General features: G+C 39.4%; 6 protein-coding genes across 6 annotated transcripts; 1 reads left to right on the plus strand and 5 right to left on the minus strand.

Annotated features, from left to right (window-relative positions):
* Positions 1–526: 526 nt before the first annotated feature.
* On the plus strand, positions 527–2,634 carry PHYBLDRAFT_139587 (hypothetical protein; the record flags this gene model as incomplete). The annotated part of the gene is made up of 6 exons (XM_018430251.1): positions 527–587; positions 658–736; positions 808–1,019; positions 1,071–1,585; positions 1,655–2,234; positions 2,309–2,634. The coding sequence occupies 6 exons, from the start codon at positions 527–529 to the stop codon at positions 2,632–2,634; spliced, it is 1,773 nt and encodes a 590-aa protein (XP_018297595.1).
* Positions 2,635–3,860: 1,226 nt separating this feature from the next.
* Positions 3,861–7,166, minus strand: PHYBLDRAFT_105744 (hypothetical protein; the record flags this gene model as incomplete). Its single annotated transcript, XM_018427920.1, has 5 exons — positions 3,861–4,730; positions 4,801–6,159; positions 6,221–6,690; positions 6,776–6,884; positions 7,008–7,166. 5 exons carry the CDS (start codon positions 7,164–7,166, stop codon positions 3,861–3,863), a joined length of 2,967 nt encoding a protein of 988 aa, XP_018297596.1.
* Positions 7,167–9,727: 2,561 nt separating this feature from the next.
* PHYBLDRAFT_58603 (hypothetical protein) lies at positions 9,728–10,340 on the minus strand (the record flags this gene model as incomplete). Its single annotated transcript, XM_018440360.1, has 3 exons — positions 9,728–9,942; positions 10,123–10,285; positions 10,338–10,340. The coding sequence occupies 3 exons, from the start codon at positions 10,338–10,340 to the stop codon at positions 9,728–9,730; spliced, it is 381 nt and encodes a 126-aa protein (XP_018297597.1).
* Positions 10,341–10,444: 104 nt separating this feature from the next.
* Positions 10,445–11,665, minus strand: PHYBLDRAFT_129981 (hypothetical protein). Its single transcript, XM_018429322.1, has 5 exons — positions 11,625–11,665; positions 11,308–11,550; positions 11,142–11,230; positions 10,681–11,095; positions 10,445–10,619 (listed from the first exon to the last, which is right to left on the minus strand). Exons 2-5 carry the CDS (start codon positions 11,531–11,533, stop codon positions 10,489–10,491), a joined length of 861 nt encoding a protein of 286 aa, XP_018297598.1. The 5' UTR covers positions 11,534–11,550; positions 11,625–11,665; the 3' UTR covers positions 10,445–10,488.
* Positions 11,666–11,667: 2 nt separating this feature from the next.
* Ndufa5 (NADH dehydrogenase 1 alpha subcomplex subunit 5 NDUFA5) lies at positions 11,668–12,447 on the minus strand. The gene is made up of 2 exons (XM_018440047.1): positions 12,401–12,447; positions 11,668–12,235 (listed from the first exon to the last, which is right to left on the minus strand). Exons 1-2 carry the CDS (start codon positions 12,437–12,439, stop codon positions 11,891–11,893), a joined length of 384 nt encoding a protein of 127 aa, XP_018297599.1. The 5' UTR covers positions 12,440–12,447; the 3' UTR covers positions 11,668–11,890.
* Positions 12,448–12,545: 98 nt separating this feature from the next.
* On the minus strand, positions 12,546–14,593 carry PHYBLDRAFT_129986 (hypothetical protein; the record flags this gene model as incomplete). The annotated part of the gene is made up of 9 exons (XM_018429323.1): positions 12,546–12,962; positions 13,033–13,158; positions 13,218–13,301; positions 13,377–13,452; positions 13,497–13,581; positions 13,652–13,737; positions 13,795–13,997; positions 14,090–14,254; positions 14,333–14,593. The coding sequence occupies 9 exons, from the start codon at positions 14,591–14,593 to the stop codon at positions 12,669–12,671; spliced, it is 1,380 nt and encodes a 459-aa protein (XP_018297600.1). The 3' UTR covers positions 12,546–12,668.
* Positions 14,594–14,790: the final 197 nt, after the last annotated feature.

The raw sequence follows: 14,790 nt of genomic DNA on the forward strand, positions 1-14,790 counted from the left end.
GATAATGAATCTCTTTGCTCCCAATAAACAATACAAGCAAAATTAAGGATAATCAATAAAGATCAAAGCGATACATTTATTGATTATACTCCTTGATACGTTGTCACTGCAGTAGTGTATATATTACCGCACCTTTTATTTTACATCAGAGAAACACCATTGTTACAAAGCTTAAATTTGCTATAAAAATGCTTCGAGAGTTTAGACAAAATGGATCTAATAATTTTATCTCAATAAAGTTTAGTCCTTGAAATAAGAGATAAGAAACAGCGGTGCCTCATGTAGTCTCATCTATTATATTGCAGTTTCTGCTTTGTTCTGTTTTGTTATAAAAAATAATGTCGTCAAGATATTCAAAATGTAGTATTCAATCTTTGTAGATAAAGATGGAATATTATCTAACAACAATCGAATATCTTATACCTATACGTATATATATAAGTGTATAAGAACAAAAAACTTTCAAGAATATACATTATATGTTACTTTCTTTTTGATTAACAAGAGAAGAAGAAAACAACAGAAAATGATGTGTGATTTATATTCAGAATTCGACCCAGCAAAGTACTCCTGTGTAGTAGGGATTGGTAATATACTTCTATGAATATTTTTATACGCAATATTTCTAAGCAAGAAGTATAAAACATCTTTCAACAGACTTTGGAACAACTTATTCCGGATGCTCATGTGTTTATGTTAATGATGGTGTGGATGAGATATTTGATATTACAGCATGGTAATGAATTAAATTATTATCATTATTAATACTACTAGAAATTGTGTTAATCTAAAGCTTTAATACAATAGGCCAAGACCTGGTGGATCGTCATACGCTAAAGTTCCCACCGCGTGCCTTTATGCGCATGACAGCAAGAAGCTAATAGCCTGGGGACACGACGCAATCCGAAAGGCAAATGATGTAAATAACAAAGACATCTTGGTAGAGAGATTCAAGTTGCTTCTTGATTCGAGAATACCAGCGTCTGTAAAGTTACCGCATGGTCTAAAGCCGCTTGATGGTAATACTCGCAAGAATAAAGTCTTTTTCTCTCTCTAATATTAATGTATAGTAATCGCTGACTATCTTACCGAGTTCAATAAATATATTCATGATTGCTTCAAACGTAAATTTGGAGTCATCTATAATAAAGAAAAGTTTAGATATTGTCTAACAGTCCCTGCCATGTGGGATGACTATGCCAAATCACTTATGCGCGAAGCTGCCATTAGAGCGGATATCGTAACCCGCTTGGATAACCCTAATCGACTAGTGCTCACAAGTGAACCTGAAGCTGCTGCTCTTTACTGCGAAAAGAAATCCGAGCAATTTAAGCTTACAGACGGCCAGCGCTTTCTGGTCTGCGATGCTGGTGGTGGAACAGTTGATTTGATAGTATTTGAAGTCACTCGTACTGCAGGAAAGAAGACCATAAAAGAAGTGACACAGGGTCATGGAAGCTCGTGTGGGTCGACTTTCCTGGATCAAAATATGCGAGAAGTCTTTAAGAGCCGGTTTGGTGACCTTGCAGAAATTAATAAGCCAACAATTGATATTATGGTGAACCAGTTTATTACCTCTGCAAAGGTATATCAAAAAAAATTACATGGGTATGGTGGTGCTTCACAATAAACTAACTATCTAAAATAAAATTAGCCTGGATTTGAGAATAAAGACAACGAACACTTCATTGTGCCAGCAAAAATAGAGATGGAAGGAAGAGAAATGGAAGAGATTGGAATAGTAAACGGATCACTCTGTGTTACTGTAAAAGAAATGCGCGAAAAGGTGTTTGACCCGATTGTCAAGGAAATAACTGAGTTAATCCTTCGACAGCTTAATCAGACTGGCGGAAAGATTGACGCCATGTTCTTGGTGGGAGGGCTTGGACAGTCGATTTTTCTGTACCAATGCCTGACAGAAACATTTGCAGATCGTATAAATTTGATTGCTGTTCCTCAACGTGGCGAGCTAGCTATTGTGAGAGGTGCAGTGATACTTGGAATGAATCCAGAAATGATTACACACAGAGTATCACGGCGAACATACGGGCGAATTATGGCTGATATTTTTGATGCATCCAAACACCCAGCAGAAAACAAATATATTGATCCTGCAGGTTACCCAAGATGTAGTAGCTGCTTCAAAGTTTTCATCTATAAAGGAGATACTATAAGAACGGATGAATATATCGAATCAAACTTCTCATACTTTTATCCCGGAATACCATGCTTAGGTATTTGATTTATTTTATAAAAATAATACCATTTGTCTATTACAAGTGTTCAAGTATGCTAACATTTGGATTAGATTTATATGTTTTTGATGGGGATGGTGATCCTCCTATGTTAGTTACTGATCCAGGTTCTCGCCTGGTAACTAGATGTACTATGGAAAAACCAGTGGTTCCAGGTGCTAAAGCCGGGGATGAAGTCAATATTTGTTCCAGAGTATACTTGGGGCTAACAGAAATCTGTATGGAGAATACTATATTGGATAAAACATACACATTCACCTCAAGTTTCAAAGACCATGAACTTAAGAGTACGCCTAAAAGCATCCGGGCTTCAGTCACCCATTCGACAGCCTTTTCAACACATTCTACTCTCCCTTCTCTTTCAAGGAACAGGAGATAGTGCAAGCCCAAGTCTTAAAACAATATATATCTGTATTCTTTGTTTTTGTAAACAAAATTATATAAACTATTAATACAAATGCATATTAATAAAATAAAATAAATATTACAAGGTAGTATCTATATACACATATATATTCTGTTATGACACTCAAAACCATTTATACCCTCACTTTTATAAGAACAGTCAGAAAACTACTCTTAAAATATAAAAGTCAATACTTCTTTATAACCTATAGATCAATACCCCTAAAATGAAATAAATAAAATTCAGAGATCATATATACACATATATACTTTATTAAGAAAAAGAAGAAGACTACATATCATTATTTGATCATTAAGCATTAATAGAGATCTAACTCTTTGTACTATATCATAATCAGGTATTAACAGGGCCGATATTTTATACTGAAAAGAAAGCACCAATTTTTTTTTTGCCTTTTAAGAACCCTAAGTTTAAGTATTTAAACATATAATATGGACAACTAGATGGGTAGAATCACAAAGGGGTTCCTTCATATTTTGCAACCTTTAGTGGATAGTACATATTTCATAGTTACAAGCAACATTTACTAATTATCTCTCTTTTTGTTTTATGGATATTTATTTTTACAGAATACAAAACAGTACATATATTATTATGATCCATTTGTATATATATATATATATATATATCCATTAGATTACTCCAAAGTTGATTGTAATAAAAATGACATAAACGCCCTGTCCTTGTTAATCGCGCTTTAAGCACCCTGCCTTATGTGAGATGTCGGTCCAGAGTAGATCATCTCTAGATGGAACCCACCTTCATTACATGATCATCTCGCTTTCTTTTTAATCCAATTGTGCACGGAGATCTTTTGTTAACTTGGAACGTTTGCTAAACAGTGCATTGAGTTTGCCGAGAATGTAAGCCATCAACAGAAGAATCAAACAAAAGATGGTATTGTTGTCCATGGTAATTCCTCAAGGACAAGGTAGAATAGCGGAGATATTCTTCTCAGAATATCTATATAAATTAAAGTGCCTAGAACACTTTCAAACTTGATATGTATATCGTGGCACTCAATAAATAATGTATGTTATAATACAATAAAGCAATGTGTTCAAATTATGATACGTTTTATTTTGATGTAGAATGTATGTAAAATAGCGCAAGACATTTCGAAAAAATACAGTATTTAGATAGGGAAATGCATGTCTTTGTATATAATATAGACTTCCTTAGATGCGCAACCAGACAGTGGCCTTGTTGGGAACATCAGCCGAAACACAACCCTCTGGTACCTTGGAGTCCTTGAGGACCTTGACCTCCTTAATACCCTTGCAGAGGGTGAGGACAGCCAAGTTCTCCTTTTCTAACAAAGAAGCGAGCTTGTCATCCTTAGTCTGGATATATACCTCGCCATCCTTCTTCTTGTTCTGAGAGACAGCCAAACTACGGATAACCTTAATAACCTCGAACACATTGTCAAAGCTCTTCTCGGCTTCCTCGTTGAAATAGTCTTTGTTCTCAACGGGGTAAGAAGCCTTGGTGATAGACTTGACCTTGTCTCCGGAACGGCGGACAAGGCGTTGGTAAAGCTCCTCAGTAACAAAGGGTGTGAATGGGTGCATAAGCTTCAATCCAGCCTCAAGACAGGTATAAAGTGTGTTTTGAGCAGCCAACTTGGCATTGGCAGCAGCAGGGTTGCCAGTTGTATCGGCATCACAGATGGGCTTAATGACTTCAATGTAGACATCGCACAGATCGTACAGCCAGAACTGGTATACAGCATCAGTGGCATTCTTGAAACTACGCTCGGCCAATGCCTTGTTGGTTTCAATAGCGGCGTTGTTGAGTTTGTGGAGAATCCACTTGTCAGTAAGAGACTCATAACCGGTCAAGGTGGTATCGGCAGTAGGGACAAAATCATCTCCAAGCTTCATCAGGGCGAAGCGAGTAGCGTTCCAGAGCTTGTTACAGAACTTGCGGTAACCCTCAACACGGAGAATATCAAGGTTGATGTCGCGACCACCAGTGGTATAAGCGCAAAGAGCGAAACGGAGAGCATCAGTACCGCACTCAGGGATACCCTTGGGGAAATCTGCTTTCTATTATAGTCCAAACAATTAAATGATTAGCCATTTTCTTCTATTATATATATTGTGGAGATATATTTACCTGACCAGCCTTAGCTGTGGCAACTTCCTTGGGATCAAGGTTACCATCAAGCAACTTTTGGTAAAGTCCATCAAGACTGATACCCTCAATAACATCGACGGGATCAATGACATTACCAAGAGTCTTGGACATCTTGCGGCCATGAGCATCACGAATCATGGCATGGCAGAAGACCTCCTTAAAGGGAACCTTGCCAGTAAGCTTAATACCCAACATGACCATACGTGCGACCCAGAAGAAGAGAATATCCCAACCGGTCTCGAGGAGCGAAGAGGGATAGTACTTCTGCATATCATCTGTGTTTTCGGGCCAGCCCATGATGGAGAAAGGCCAGAGACCAGATGAGAACCAAGTATCAAGAACATCGGGATCCTGTTCCAATGAGAACTTCTTTCCTGGGAAGCGCTTCTCGGCCTCGACCTTGGCAGCAGCCTCATCTTGACCACTAACCCAGAAATGGTTGTCAGAAGCGTCGTTTTCTTCACCCTCGATGTTGACAAAGTAAACGGGAACGCGGTGACCCCACCACAACTGGCGAGAGATACACCAGTCCTGAATGTTACCCAACCAACGGAACCAATCAGCCTCAGAGACCTTGGGAGAAATCTTGAGCTCACCGTCAGTAACAGCCTTCATGGCAGCGGCAGCCATGGGCTTGCAGTTAACCCACCACTGGGGCTTCATCAAAGGCTCAATAACATCACCAGACTTGGAGCACACGGGTACAGCCATTGGGTTTTCCTTTACACCAACGAAAAGACCCTTGGCCTTGAGATCTTCAATAATCTTTGTACGAACGTGGAAACGCTTCATACCAGCGTAGGGACCAGCATTATCGTTAAAGGTACCGTCATCGTTGAGCAAGTTGATAAATTCGAGGTTGTGACGCTTGCCGACTTCATAATCGTTGAAATCGTGAGCGGGGGTCATCTTGACAGCACCAGTACCGAAAGACATATCGACAGCAATTTCGTCAGTAATGATGGGAATACGACGGTCGATGAAGGGATGCTTTACGAACTTGCCGTGCAAGTGAGTGTAACGAGAATCAGTGGGGTGGACGGCAATAGCAGTATCACCAAGCATGGTTTCAATACGGGTAGTAGCAACAACGATACGCTCATTTGATCCTTCAACTTCGTAAGCAAACTCATTGAGAACACCAAATTCAAACTTTTCCTTGGGATCGTAGCCAGCAACGTTCATAAGGGTGCGACCAGGAAGTTCTTTGTTGTCAACCTCGAGGTTGGAAAGGGCGGTGTTGAGGTGCACACACCAGTTGACAAGACGGTTGGCGCGGTAAATAGTACCGTCACGATGGAGACGAACAAAGTTCTCGCGTACAGCATAAGATAATTTCTATAAAGCGTGTCAGTGGCTATGAGAATCTAAATCAAATAACAGTGGAGTGTATATTTACAGGATCCATGGTGAAAGCAACTCGGCCCCAGTCGTACGAAGCACCAAGACGGTAGAACTGCTCGTAAATTCTGTTACCGAATTTCTCCTTCCATTTCCAGACTTCATCAATAAAGGCCTCACGACCCAAGTCATGACGAGTCTTCTTATGATCCTTCCAGAGCTTCTTCTCAACTACAGACTGGCAAGAGATACCAGCGTGATCGGTTCCTGGATTGAACAAGACAGTCTTGCCCAACATACGGTTCCAGCGAATTAAAGTATCCTGAATAGCCACAGTAAGGGCGTGTCCGATGTGAAGGGAGCCGGTAACATTTGGAGGAGGAGCAGGGACAACGAACAAACCCTCGGGCTTGATCTTGCCATCCTCAGTAAGTTCAGGTTCAAAGAAACCTTCCTTGAGCCACCACTCGTACCATGCAGACTCTACAGCGTTAGGATCGTAGGCGTTTGCGATAGGAGTGGACATGTCTATAACGGAACAGTAAGATCGGATCAGGTTTTGTCTCCATATATAAATGTAGATATATTTAGCACCCTATCATTATTTACTTACCCTTCTTCTCTCCCTTGGGGGTGGTGTTGACAAAAGCCGGGGCGGGAGCAGCTTTGGCAGCCTTCTTCTTCTTCTTCTCGCTCACCTCAGTCTCAGCAGCAGCGGTCTTCTTCTGCTCGTCCAACTGAAATACGAGACATTATTGAGTAATTTGTTTGTATGACGTTCAAATTATAATCATTTAGCCTAGTATCGCGTCTCTGTTGTCTCTGTTATACGCAGTTATATTTACCTTGGCTTGCTTGGCTTGGAACTTGGCAAGCTTGGCAAGTCTCTTCTCTTCGTTCTTGGCCTCGTTCTTAGCCTTCTTTGCGGCAGCGGCAGCGGCGGCGGCAGCGTCTTCAACGACAGCAGGGGGTGCTTGTGTTTCCTCTTTTGGGTTGGAAGCCATTATGGAAAAAGAGTTGTTACCTCGAAAAAAAGAGAATACCTTCAGATAACGTCTGGGACTTTTAAACAAACAATTTTTCAGCCACTGGGTTTCCAATCCTGGAATCAGGGAGCAAAGGTTGGCCAGTCACAATCGGAGTCATATTAATACAATAGCTGTTTATTCTCTTTCAACCTCTGCCCTTTTCATCGACTTTTTGGTCACTTCTAGTTGACTCACTTTGCGTCACTTCTAGTTATTGGCTGTATGATTGTCTAGCATAATATTTTATAGTTTTATTTTTAATGCTACCGCAGTAAAAGCAATACGTAGCAGCAAATAAATCAATAAAAGCGGAAATAAAATGTATTAGACACCAAACAAGGAATATTATCGTATGGCGTATTTTGATCTTTGTAAAAAGTCGCAGAAAAAAAGATAACTGCGATCAAATTGGTATATAGATAATACCATTCGTCCGTAGAGTTCGTCACTTGTAAATTTCCATCTCAATTAATCCAAGTTTCTATTAAATTGATGAAAAAGCTCAACTGCACTCAAGTAAAAAAAAAGGCGACTTTAGTAGGAGATTATTTTTTCAGACTTTTTTTTCGAGGGTCTAAGGGTTGTTTTAAGGTTGAATTTTGATTAAGCACTGCTTTTTTCCCCCTTTATGTATCAATTTCAATTGTCCTATTTCTTTGCTATTGTAATTCAAAAGTAAAAGCACCTTTTCAATATCCCCACCATTGTCCTACCGTATTTTTACGATCAATGCAAAGCATCCTATCCATCGTGTAGTACAAAGTAATAATAAAGTAACTCACTAAACTATTCAAAGAATATGATGGCTTACTGAATGTCATTCTGAATATACCTGGAGATAATAAGGTTGAAAGACTTGCATTCTTCTGGAGATTTTTAGCTTTTGTCTCACACAACAACCCCCCGAGACATAATCTCTTGATCTTATAATACTCTTAACTGAAAAAAAAACGGATAACCACATAGGAAACTGTGCCATTAAGTCACAATTGATTAAAAATGTGCTAGAAATTCAGGATAGCAACAAGATCTCTATTTCACAAGCAAATATCAAGCTGTAATGAATACCTGTTCTTCCAACAATGAGGATTAGTAAATTTAGAATGTTCAATAAGAAAATGGACAATATTGTTTCTGGAAGGAAGTCTTTGGATAGCGTTGTTGGTTTGATCTTGGATAAAGAGGTCAAAAATATCTGTTTGAATTCCCCCTCTAAACCTCATCACACTGTTCTTCTAACCTCGAAAGGAATTGCTGTCCAAGTTAACAATTAGTCCCCTCGTGTTTATCTTGTTCACGAATGATTTCTACAATCTCATCAAGACATGTTGGCACAGAATCCTATTGACAATATGTATATAGCAAGGAGACCGAGCTTGATAATGAAGAAGAAAAGAAGCTAAAGTATCCAAATATAATCTTTTCTGATAGCTGGATTAGATCATACGAAATAATACAAAAAAGGCGGATATAAGAGCTTTTAATGTTATAGTATATCTACTCTATTGTTATTGTTATTGTTATTCGAACCTATAGTATTATGGGTAGGCTATAAAGATAGATAGAGTCTCTACAAAAGCAGATATTTATCCTGTTGAAGAATACGAAAATCGCACGATAGATACAATAGAATAACACGTTTGATATTGGGACGTAGATTTATGAAAACACTGATAGCCAATTATAATAAATAAAGAACGCTCTGTATTATAGCAATTAGTAACAATGCATCTTTTGTAATATATAGCCATATCAGCAATCATTTTGCCATAAAGTAATTCAATGGCTTTCAGCTATACAAGAGAATTTTATTTGATATATTGCCTCATGAAAATGTATATTTATAAAAGATAAAGAAGTATTATTATAGTATATGAATAAAGTCTTACATCCGCAAGAGAGCGGAGATACCCAATTATCCATAAAAGTAAAAGATAAAAAAAAAGTTAGTTTTACATAAAACACCCCTAGAATTCTATTTTTGATCAAGCAATCGCCTACCACTACCACAAAAAAAGGGGAGATTTTTTTAAGGGAAATTTGAAGTGCACTCTCAAAGATTTTATATACTTAGCCAAAAGCGTGATAATTAGTTTCTTGTAAAGAGCGATATGTACACAACATTAAACTTCTTGTGTATGGATGGCTGTGATAATAAAATAACTGGTAGATTGGATGCGTGTCAGATATTTTCGAAGACTAATTGACAGCTAACTCGATAATTGATGTTATGCAACGTAGTTTTGATAGGTTGCACACCCACACACCCACAAGCGCGCGTACGCGAAATTGATATATTCACTTCATTTGACAGATAATGATAATGGTATTGATAATATATGTATATAGGAACAGTTTTTTTATATGATTACATGATGGGACTAAAGTGTACGAGAATTTATTTACAATCGAAATGGGGGTCTCAACACTAACGGATCATCGACCAAAAGACATGAGGGATGAATGCGTAAAAAGAAATGTAATAGAGAAACCATTGCACTGCAGGGAATGTTTTCTTATTTTCTTTTTAAATTTTTTTAGATGAGCAACTTCTCGATCTGGTTCTTGATGGACAAGATCTGGGGCTTAAGATCAGAAGCCTCGTTGGTGGTAACGGAGGCAGAGATGACGGAGCGGGAGACACCGCAGGCACGACCAAGAGCGGTCTTGGAGGGAACGAAGACGTAGGGGACGTTCTTATCTTCGCAGAGAAGGGGAAGGTGCAAAAGAATCTCGAGGGGTTCGGCATCAGCTACACGAGAAATGTGTGAGTCATGTAATTCTTTTCATTTTCTTTTCTTTAAATTCAATTTGTTTTGGATTGAACGTTTCTCAGAAAGACTAATCGTTGAATGTCATTGTAAAGGTCCAAACGGATTTTTTCATCCTTTACGCCCAACCCAAAACACATTTTTATAGAGAGTATTCTTACCGGCCATGATAATGAACTCAGAGATACCTCTGTTGAGAGTCTTGGTAGCCTCGTTAGCACCCTTCTTCAACTGCTTGTAGTGGGAAGCCTGCTGGACGAGGTCCAGGATAGTGCTGGTCAATGCTGAATCGGCGAGGGGGAAGGCTTTGGGGTTGGGTGCGGACTATTTATGAATGAGTTGACTGTACAAATTTTTTTGATCTCAATGAGCTTACCATGACTAGAGTGTGAAGAAGAAGTGAAAATATTTCCTTTCACTAAGCGAACAGCCTTTTTAAAAACTTTTTTTTTAACACCGTCGAAATGTGCAGTCATGTGGCTTCAATTGATTCCTTTGACAAACTCAGAAGGACTCCGCTAATTTTATTAACCGCTTTTAATGATTAAACTATCCTTCTTGTCTGCATATTCTGTCCAGCTACCATCATATACAGCAATATCCTTTGCACCAGCACGCTCCAGGGCCAAGTATAAAATAGAGGCAGTGATACCGCTACCTGTTAAGCAGCTCATTATGAATAAATTTCCTAAAAAAAACCTTATACACCTTAATCTTACCGCAGCTGGTTATCATAGGTTTGGTTAAATCAACGTTTTTAGAAGCAAACAATTTACGAAGCGATTCATCATCAAGCAACTCCCCTTTTGCAGGATCAATAACTTCGTTAAATGGAACACTAATAGAATTAGGCATGTGTCCAGAGCTCAGCCCTGCTCGTGGCTCAGGAGCCTCTCCGGTGAAGCGAGCCTTGGGACGAGCATCCAAGACCTGAATCTGTTGTTGAGGATTGGTTTCAGCCAGTTTAGCGTTGGCCAAAACTGTTTTATAGTCCCTGACCAAACTCTCGTCCAAAGGCTTCACTTTAAACTCCACAGGCTTAATGTCCACATTCCCAGATTCTGTAGGTCTGTTTTCTTTGATCCATGCGGGCAGACCTCCATTCAATACCGATACACGATTATGTCCAAATGCCTGTCATGCACAGTTAATATTAAATTGTGCATATGCTGTAGCTTACCTTAAAGGTCCAATACACGCGACAAGCAGAGAATATCCCTGCGGTATCGTACACTACCACCTGATCATCATTGGAGATACCAAGATTGCCTAAAGCAGCATAATAGTAAGGGGATTATAATATTCATCTTCTTAAAGCGATCTGCTTCTTTATATATGACGTTTACCAACAGCCTTAGCAAATACTTCGGGTGCAGGAAGCATATGAGGAAGGTCAACAGATGTATCTTTGATAGTATCAATAGGGAAAAATCCAGCAGTCTTGATATGTTTGGCAAGATACTCCTCATAAGGATCTCTGTTGGTATTGGGCATATGCCACGAGCCATCCAAAACCTTGACTTTACCAAGGTTGGAAGCAAGTTCCTCAGTTGACACAAGATTACCAAACATACGCACGTTTCGTTGGACTAGTGTCGAAAAAGATCAAGTACGCGTAAATCTCAGTTCAAACAAAGCATAATAAATGTCAAATAAAACTTGCGTTGATTAAGAGATAGGCGACGAATAGAAGCTTGCAAGAACATACTAATGAATGAATGCAATGTTGTTTATTTTTCCTGGGGTTTCCTTAATAAATAAAACGCACAACAGGCGTTTGATGACGTATAGGTGTAACCATCCAGCATAAATGAGTTTATCTCTTCTTTTGGTGTATAATTTTATTGATTGAATCAAAGGGGGAGTTTGTTGTCATGTCTGGAGTAATGCAACGGTGTGGTCTTCATCTTCATCTTCATCTTCTAGCTTCTAGTTCTTGTAGTTGCTGATGTAATCCCACTGACCCTCAGGAGCAGGTGTTTCGAGAGCCTCCCAGGGTTTCCATTCTGCCATCTTGCCAACCAATTTCAATTCTTCCTCGGCTTGGATAATAACCTCCTCAATCTGACCAGCACCCAACTTGGCCTCAATTTCCTCTAAATTCTCAGTCGACTCAACTACTGCCAAACGCTGCTGAGTAAAGGCTTCAGTGGCCTGTCTATAGACAGCAGTCGAAGGAAAGCTTGACAAGGCCTGGAGTGTGTTGTTGTATGTCTTAATCAGGTGAGGGCGAGGGGTGGGATGCACAGCAATGCCTGTGATGTTGGTAGACACCTAGAGATTCACTCAATGTTGGTTGGCAATATTCTTTTGTTGTGCTTTTATCGAGCTTTTTCTTCATCTTTTGTTGTAAAATATCTTTTTATTGCGCAATGACCTTCCAGGCGGAATGTTTTCTTCCTTTTTTTTTAAAACAGGTGGGATTTCGCCCGGTATTACCTTGGTCACAGTCTGGAACAGAGGACGCGAAAACAACATTAGAGTGGGGGGAAGTGTCCTAAAGGATGTAGAGAGAGGTGTCCTTCAAGACGGCCCTGCAAAGAAAACAATACATCGACGTCACACTCAAGAGACTCCGCCAATTCATGGCATATAAAAGATATTTAGTTGATCTACACATTAAATAAAACTAAACTGAACGAAAGCAAAATAAAAATAAAGAAAGTTTTAAAAATAAATAAATATAAAAGTAATAAGAATTAAAGAATTAAGAAGAGTTGGAGGAACTGGAGGAAGGATGGGGAGGAGGAGGAGTGGGAGGTCGTTGCCACAGACCAACTCGACCTCTTTTATCTGTTGTGACAATGACATCTTCGCGAAAGTAGACACCTGTACATGGATCAGCATGAACTATCTTGACCATTGTAGGCTGTAGTAGAGCTACTTCTGTCTTGGAAAGTGGAGGGTGTACAAGCACTGGGCGATCTTGTGATGAACCATAAATGCTAGGGGCAGGATTCACAGATGACACTGATGCACCACGATGGCGTGTGTTTGGTTTCTAAAGCCAAATGAACTCCGTTAATATCATTTCTGTTGAAACCTCGCTCGAAAAAAAAAGGTGAACTTACTGTCTTTGGAAGATGTAGAGCTTGGACCGAGAAATCCCAGAGAATTAATCGCGCATCTTCTCCCACACTTGCAAATCGATAGACTTTCTCATCACATCTCCAAGGATCAAACGCAACACCTGTTACCTAAAGATGAGACCAAAATATGTTGAATATAAGCATTGTGAATATATTTCCACACTTACCCATGAGTGGTGTCCCTGACAGCGTGCAATAATCCGTTGTTCTCTAAATGCCCACAAGGTTACCAAATCGTCTTGTCCACCTGTCTATCATGATTTAGATTTCAAAATATATCAGTTTTATAACCCAAAAACAATAATTGCAAGATATTCGACACTCACCAAAATATATCGCCCATCAGGACTCCATGCAACGCAAGTAAGACCTCCGTAGTATGATTGGTATATATCATACAATCTACTCAATAAATAAATAAACGCTATTACCTTTGTCATATTTACCTCTCACAGACGAAATTAATGACTCTCAGCAGACCATCAAGACCAACCACAGCTACATGTTGACAGTCGGGCGAGAATGCGAAGGCTACAAAAAAAAAGAAAATAAACATTCATTATGGTGCTCGCTGCTGCAATTTAGAACATATGTATAATACCTGTAATGGGCTGTTGAGATAATTTCCAATATGAAGATGGATTACATTTGTGAGCAGACTTGTGTGGCAACTTTGTAACCGAGAATCTATTATATATTACAATTGAGTAGTTGTACTAAAGTGTGATGGTTATGTTTACTCACGTCTGCTTATCAAAGAGGGTAGAAGGACCTGAAGGTGTTGTAGTGTACGTGTGATAAGAATCGGTGTCAGTTGGATCAAAGTGCTCGTCTTCCTTTTCCTTATCAAAGAGCATAATTGATCCATCCTGAAACGCAGCCATAAAAGCGCTTTCTGATCCTTGCAGCCATCGGATCATGGTAATCGAAGATGAATTCATAATACCCTTTTTCCAACAACCAAAAGAAGAAGAAAACCCCCGCTCTTTTAATTAGTTCTCTACCCAACGATTTCTTTTCTTTTTATTTTGCTTCTTACATTCTTGTTGATTCTGCCATATTTATTGCAAAGTGGATCAAACCAGATAATATCTCCTGACGAAAATCCAATGATTATATCCAAATGGTCTGATCCACGCGTCAATAAGTTTACATCATGAGCAGTAGGGTATGCTCGGGTGAATATAATCCTAGACAAGGGTTCCTGGCCATTTTGATTGATTTATTTATTTACGGTTGGTATCGCTTCATCAAATATTTATTATCTCTTGATTTGACTTACCTTTGGATGGCCAAAGGCGTCCATCCAAACAAAGTTTGATCCACAATTGTAAAATAAATTGGTGTCTTCACTAGTACGAGCCATTAGAATTTTGGCAAGTTGGTCGTTGGTGATAATTCTCTGAACAAAGCTTGAATTAGTCTTTGTGATGCTTGTTTTTGGTTTGCGGGGTTGGCGGCTGCTAAGAGTGTGGTTTCGGGTGAGGAAGGAGAGAGTGGAGGTTTGGTTACTGTTTGAGGGGGAAGGGCCAAATGTGGACATCCCAGACCCTTCAAGGGATGAGCCTAGCTTTGGGATAGGAGTCGTTGTTGTGAGAGGATGGCCTTCGGGGATAGAAGGAATAGGAAAGTGTGAGTTCTTGTGGCTCGATGAGCTGCTAGAGAGTGATGGTGTCCTAAAGACTGAATCGTCCTCTGATTCCGGTGTGCTAGGTGGGAGATTTGTAGCACTAAACATGC

This window comes from Phycomyces blakesleeanus (genome assembly GCF_001638985.1).
Source record: "Phycomyces blakesleeanus NRRL 1555(-) unplaced genomic scaffold PHYBLscaffold_2, whole genome shotgun sequence".
Lineage (NCBI taxonomy): Eukaryota > Fungi > Mucoromycota > Mucoromycetes > Mucorales > Phycomycetaceae > Phycomyces > Phycomyces blakesleeanus.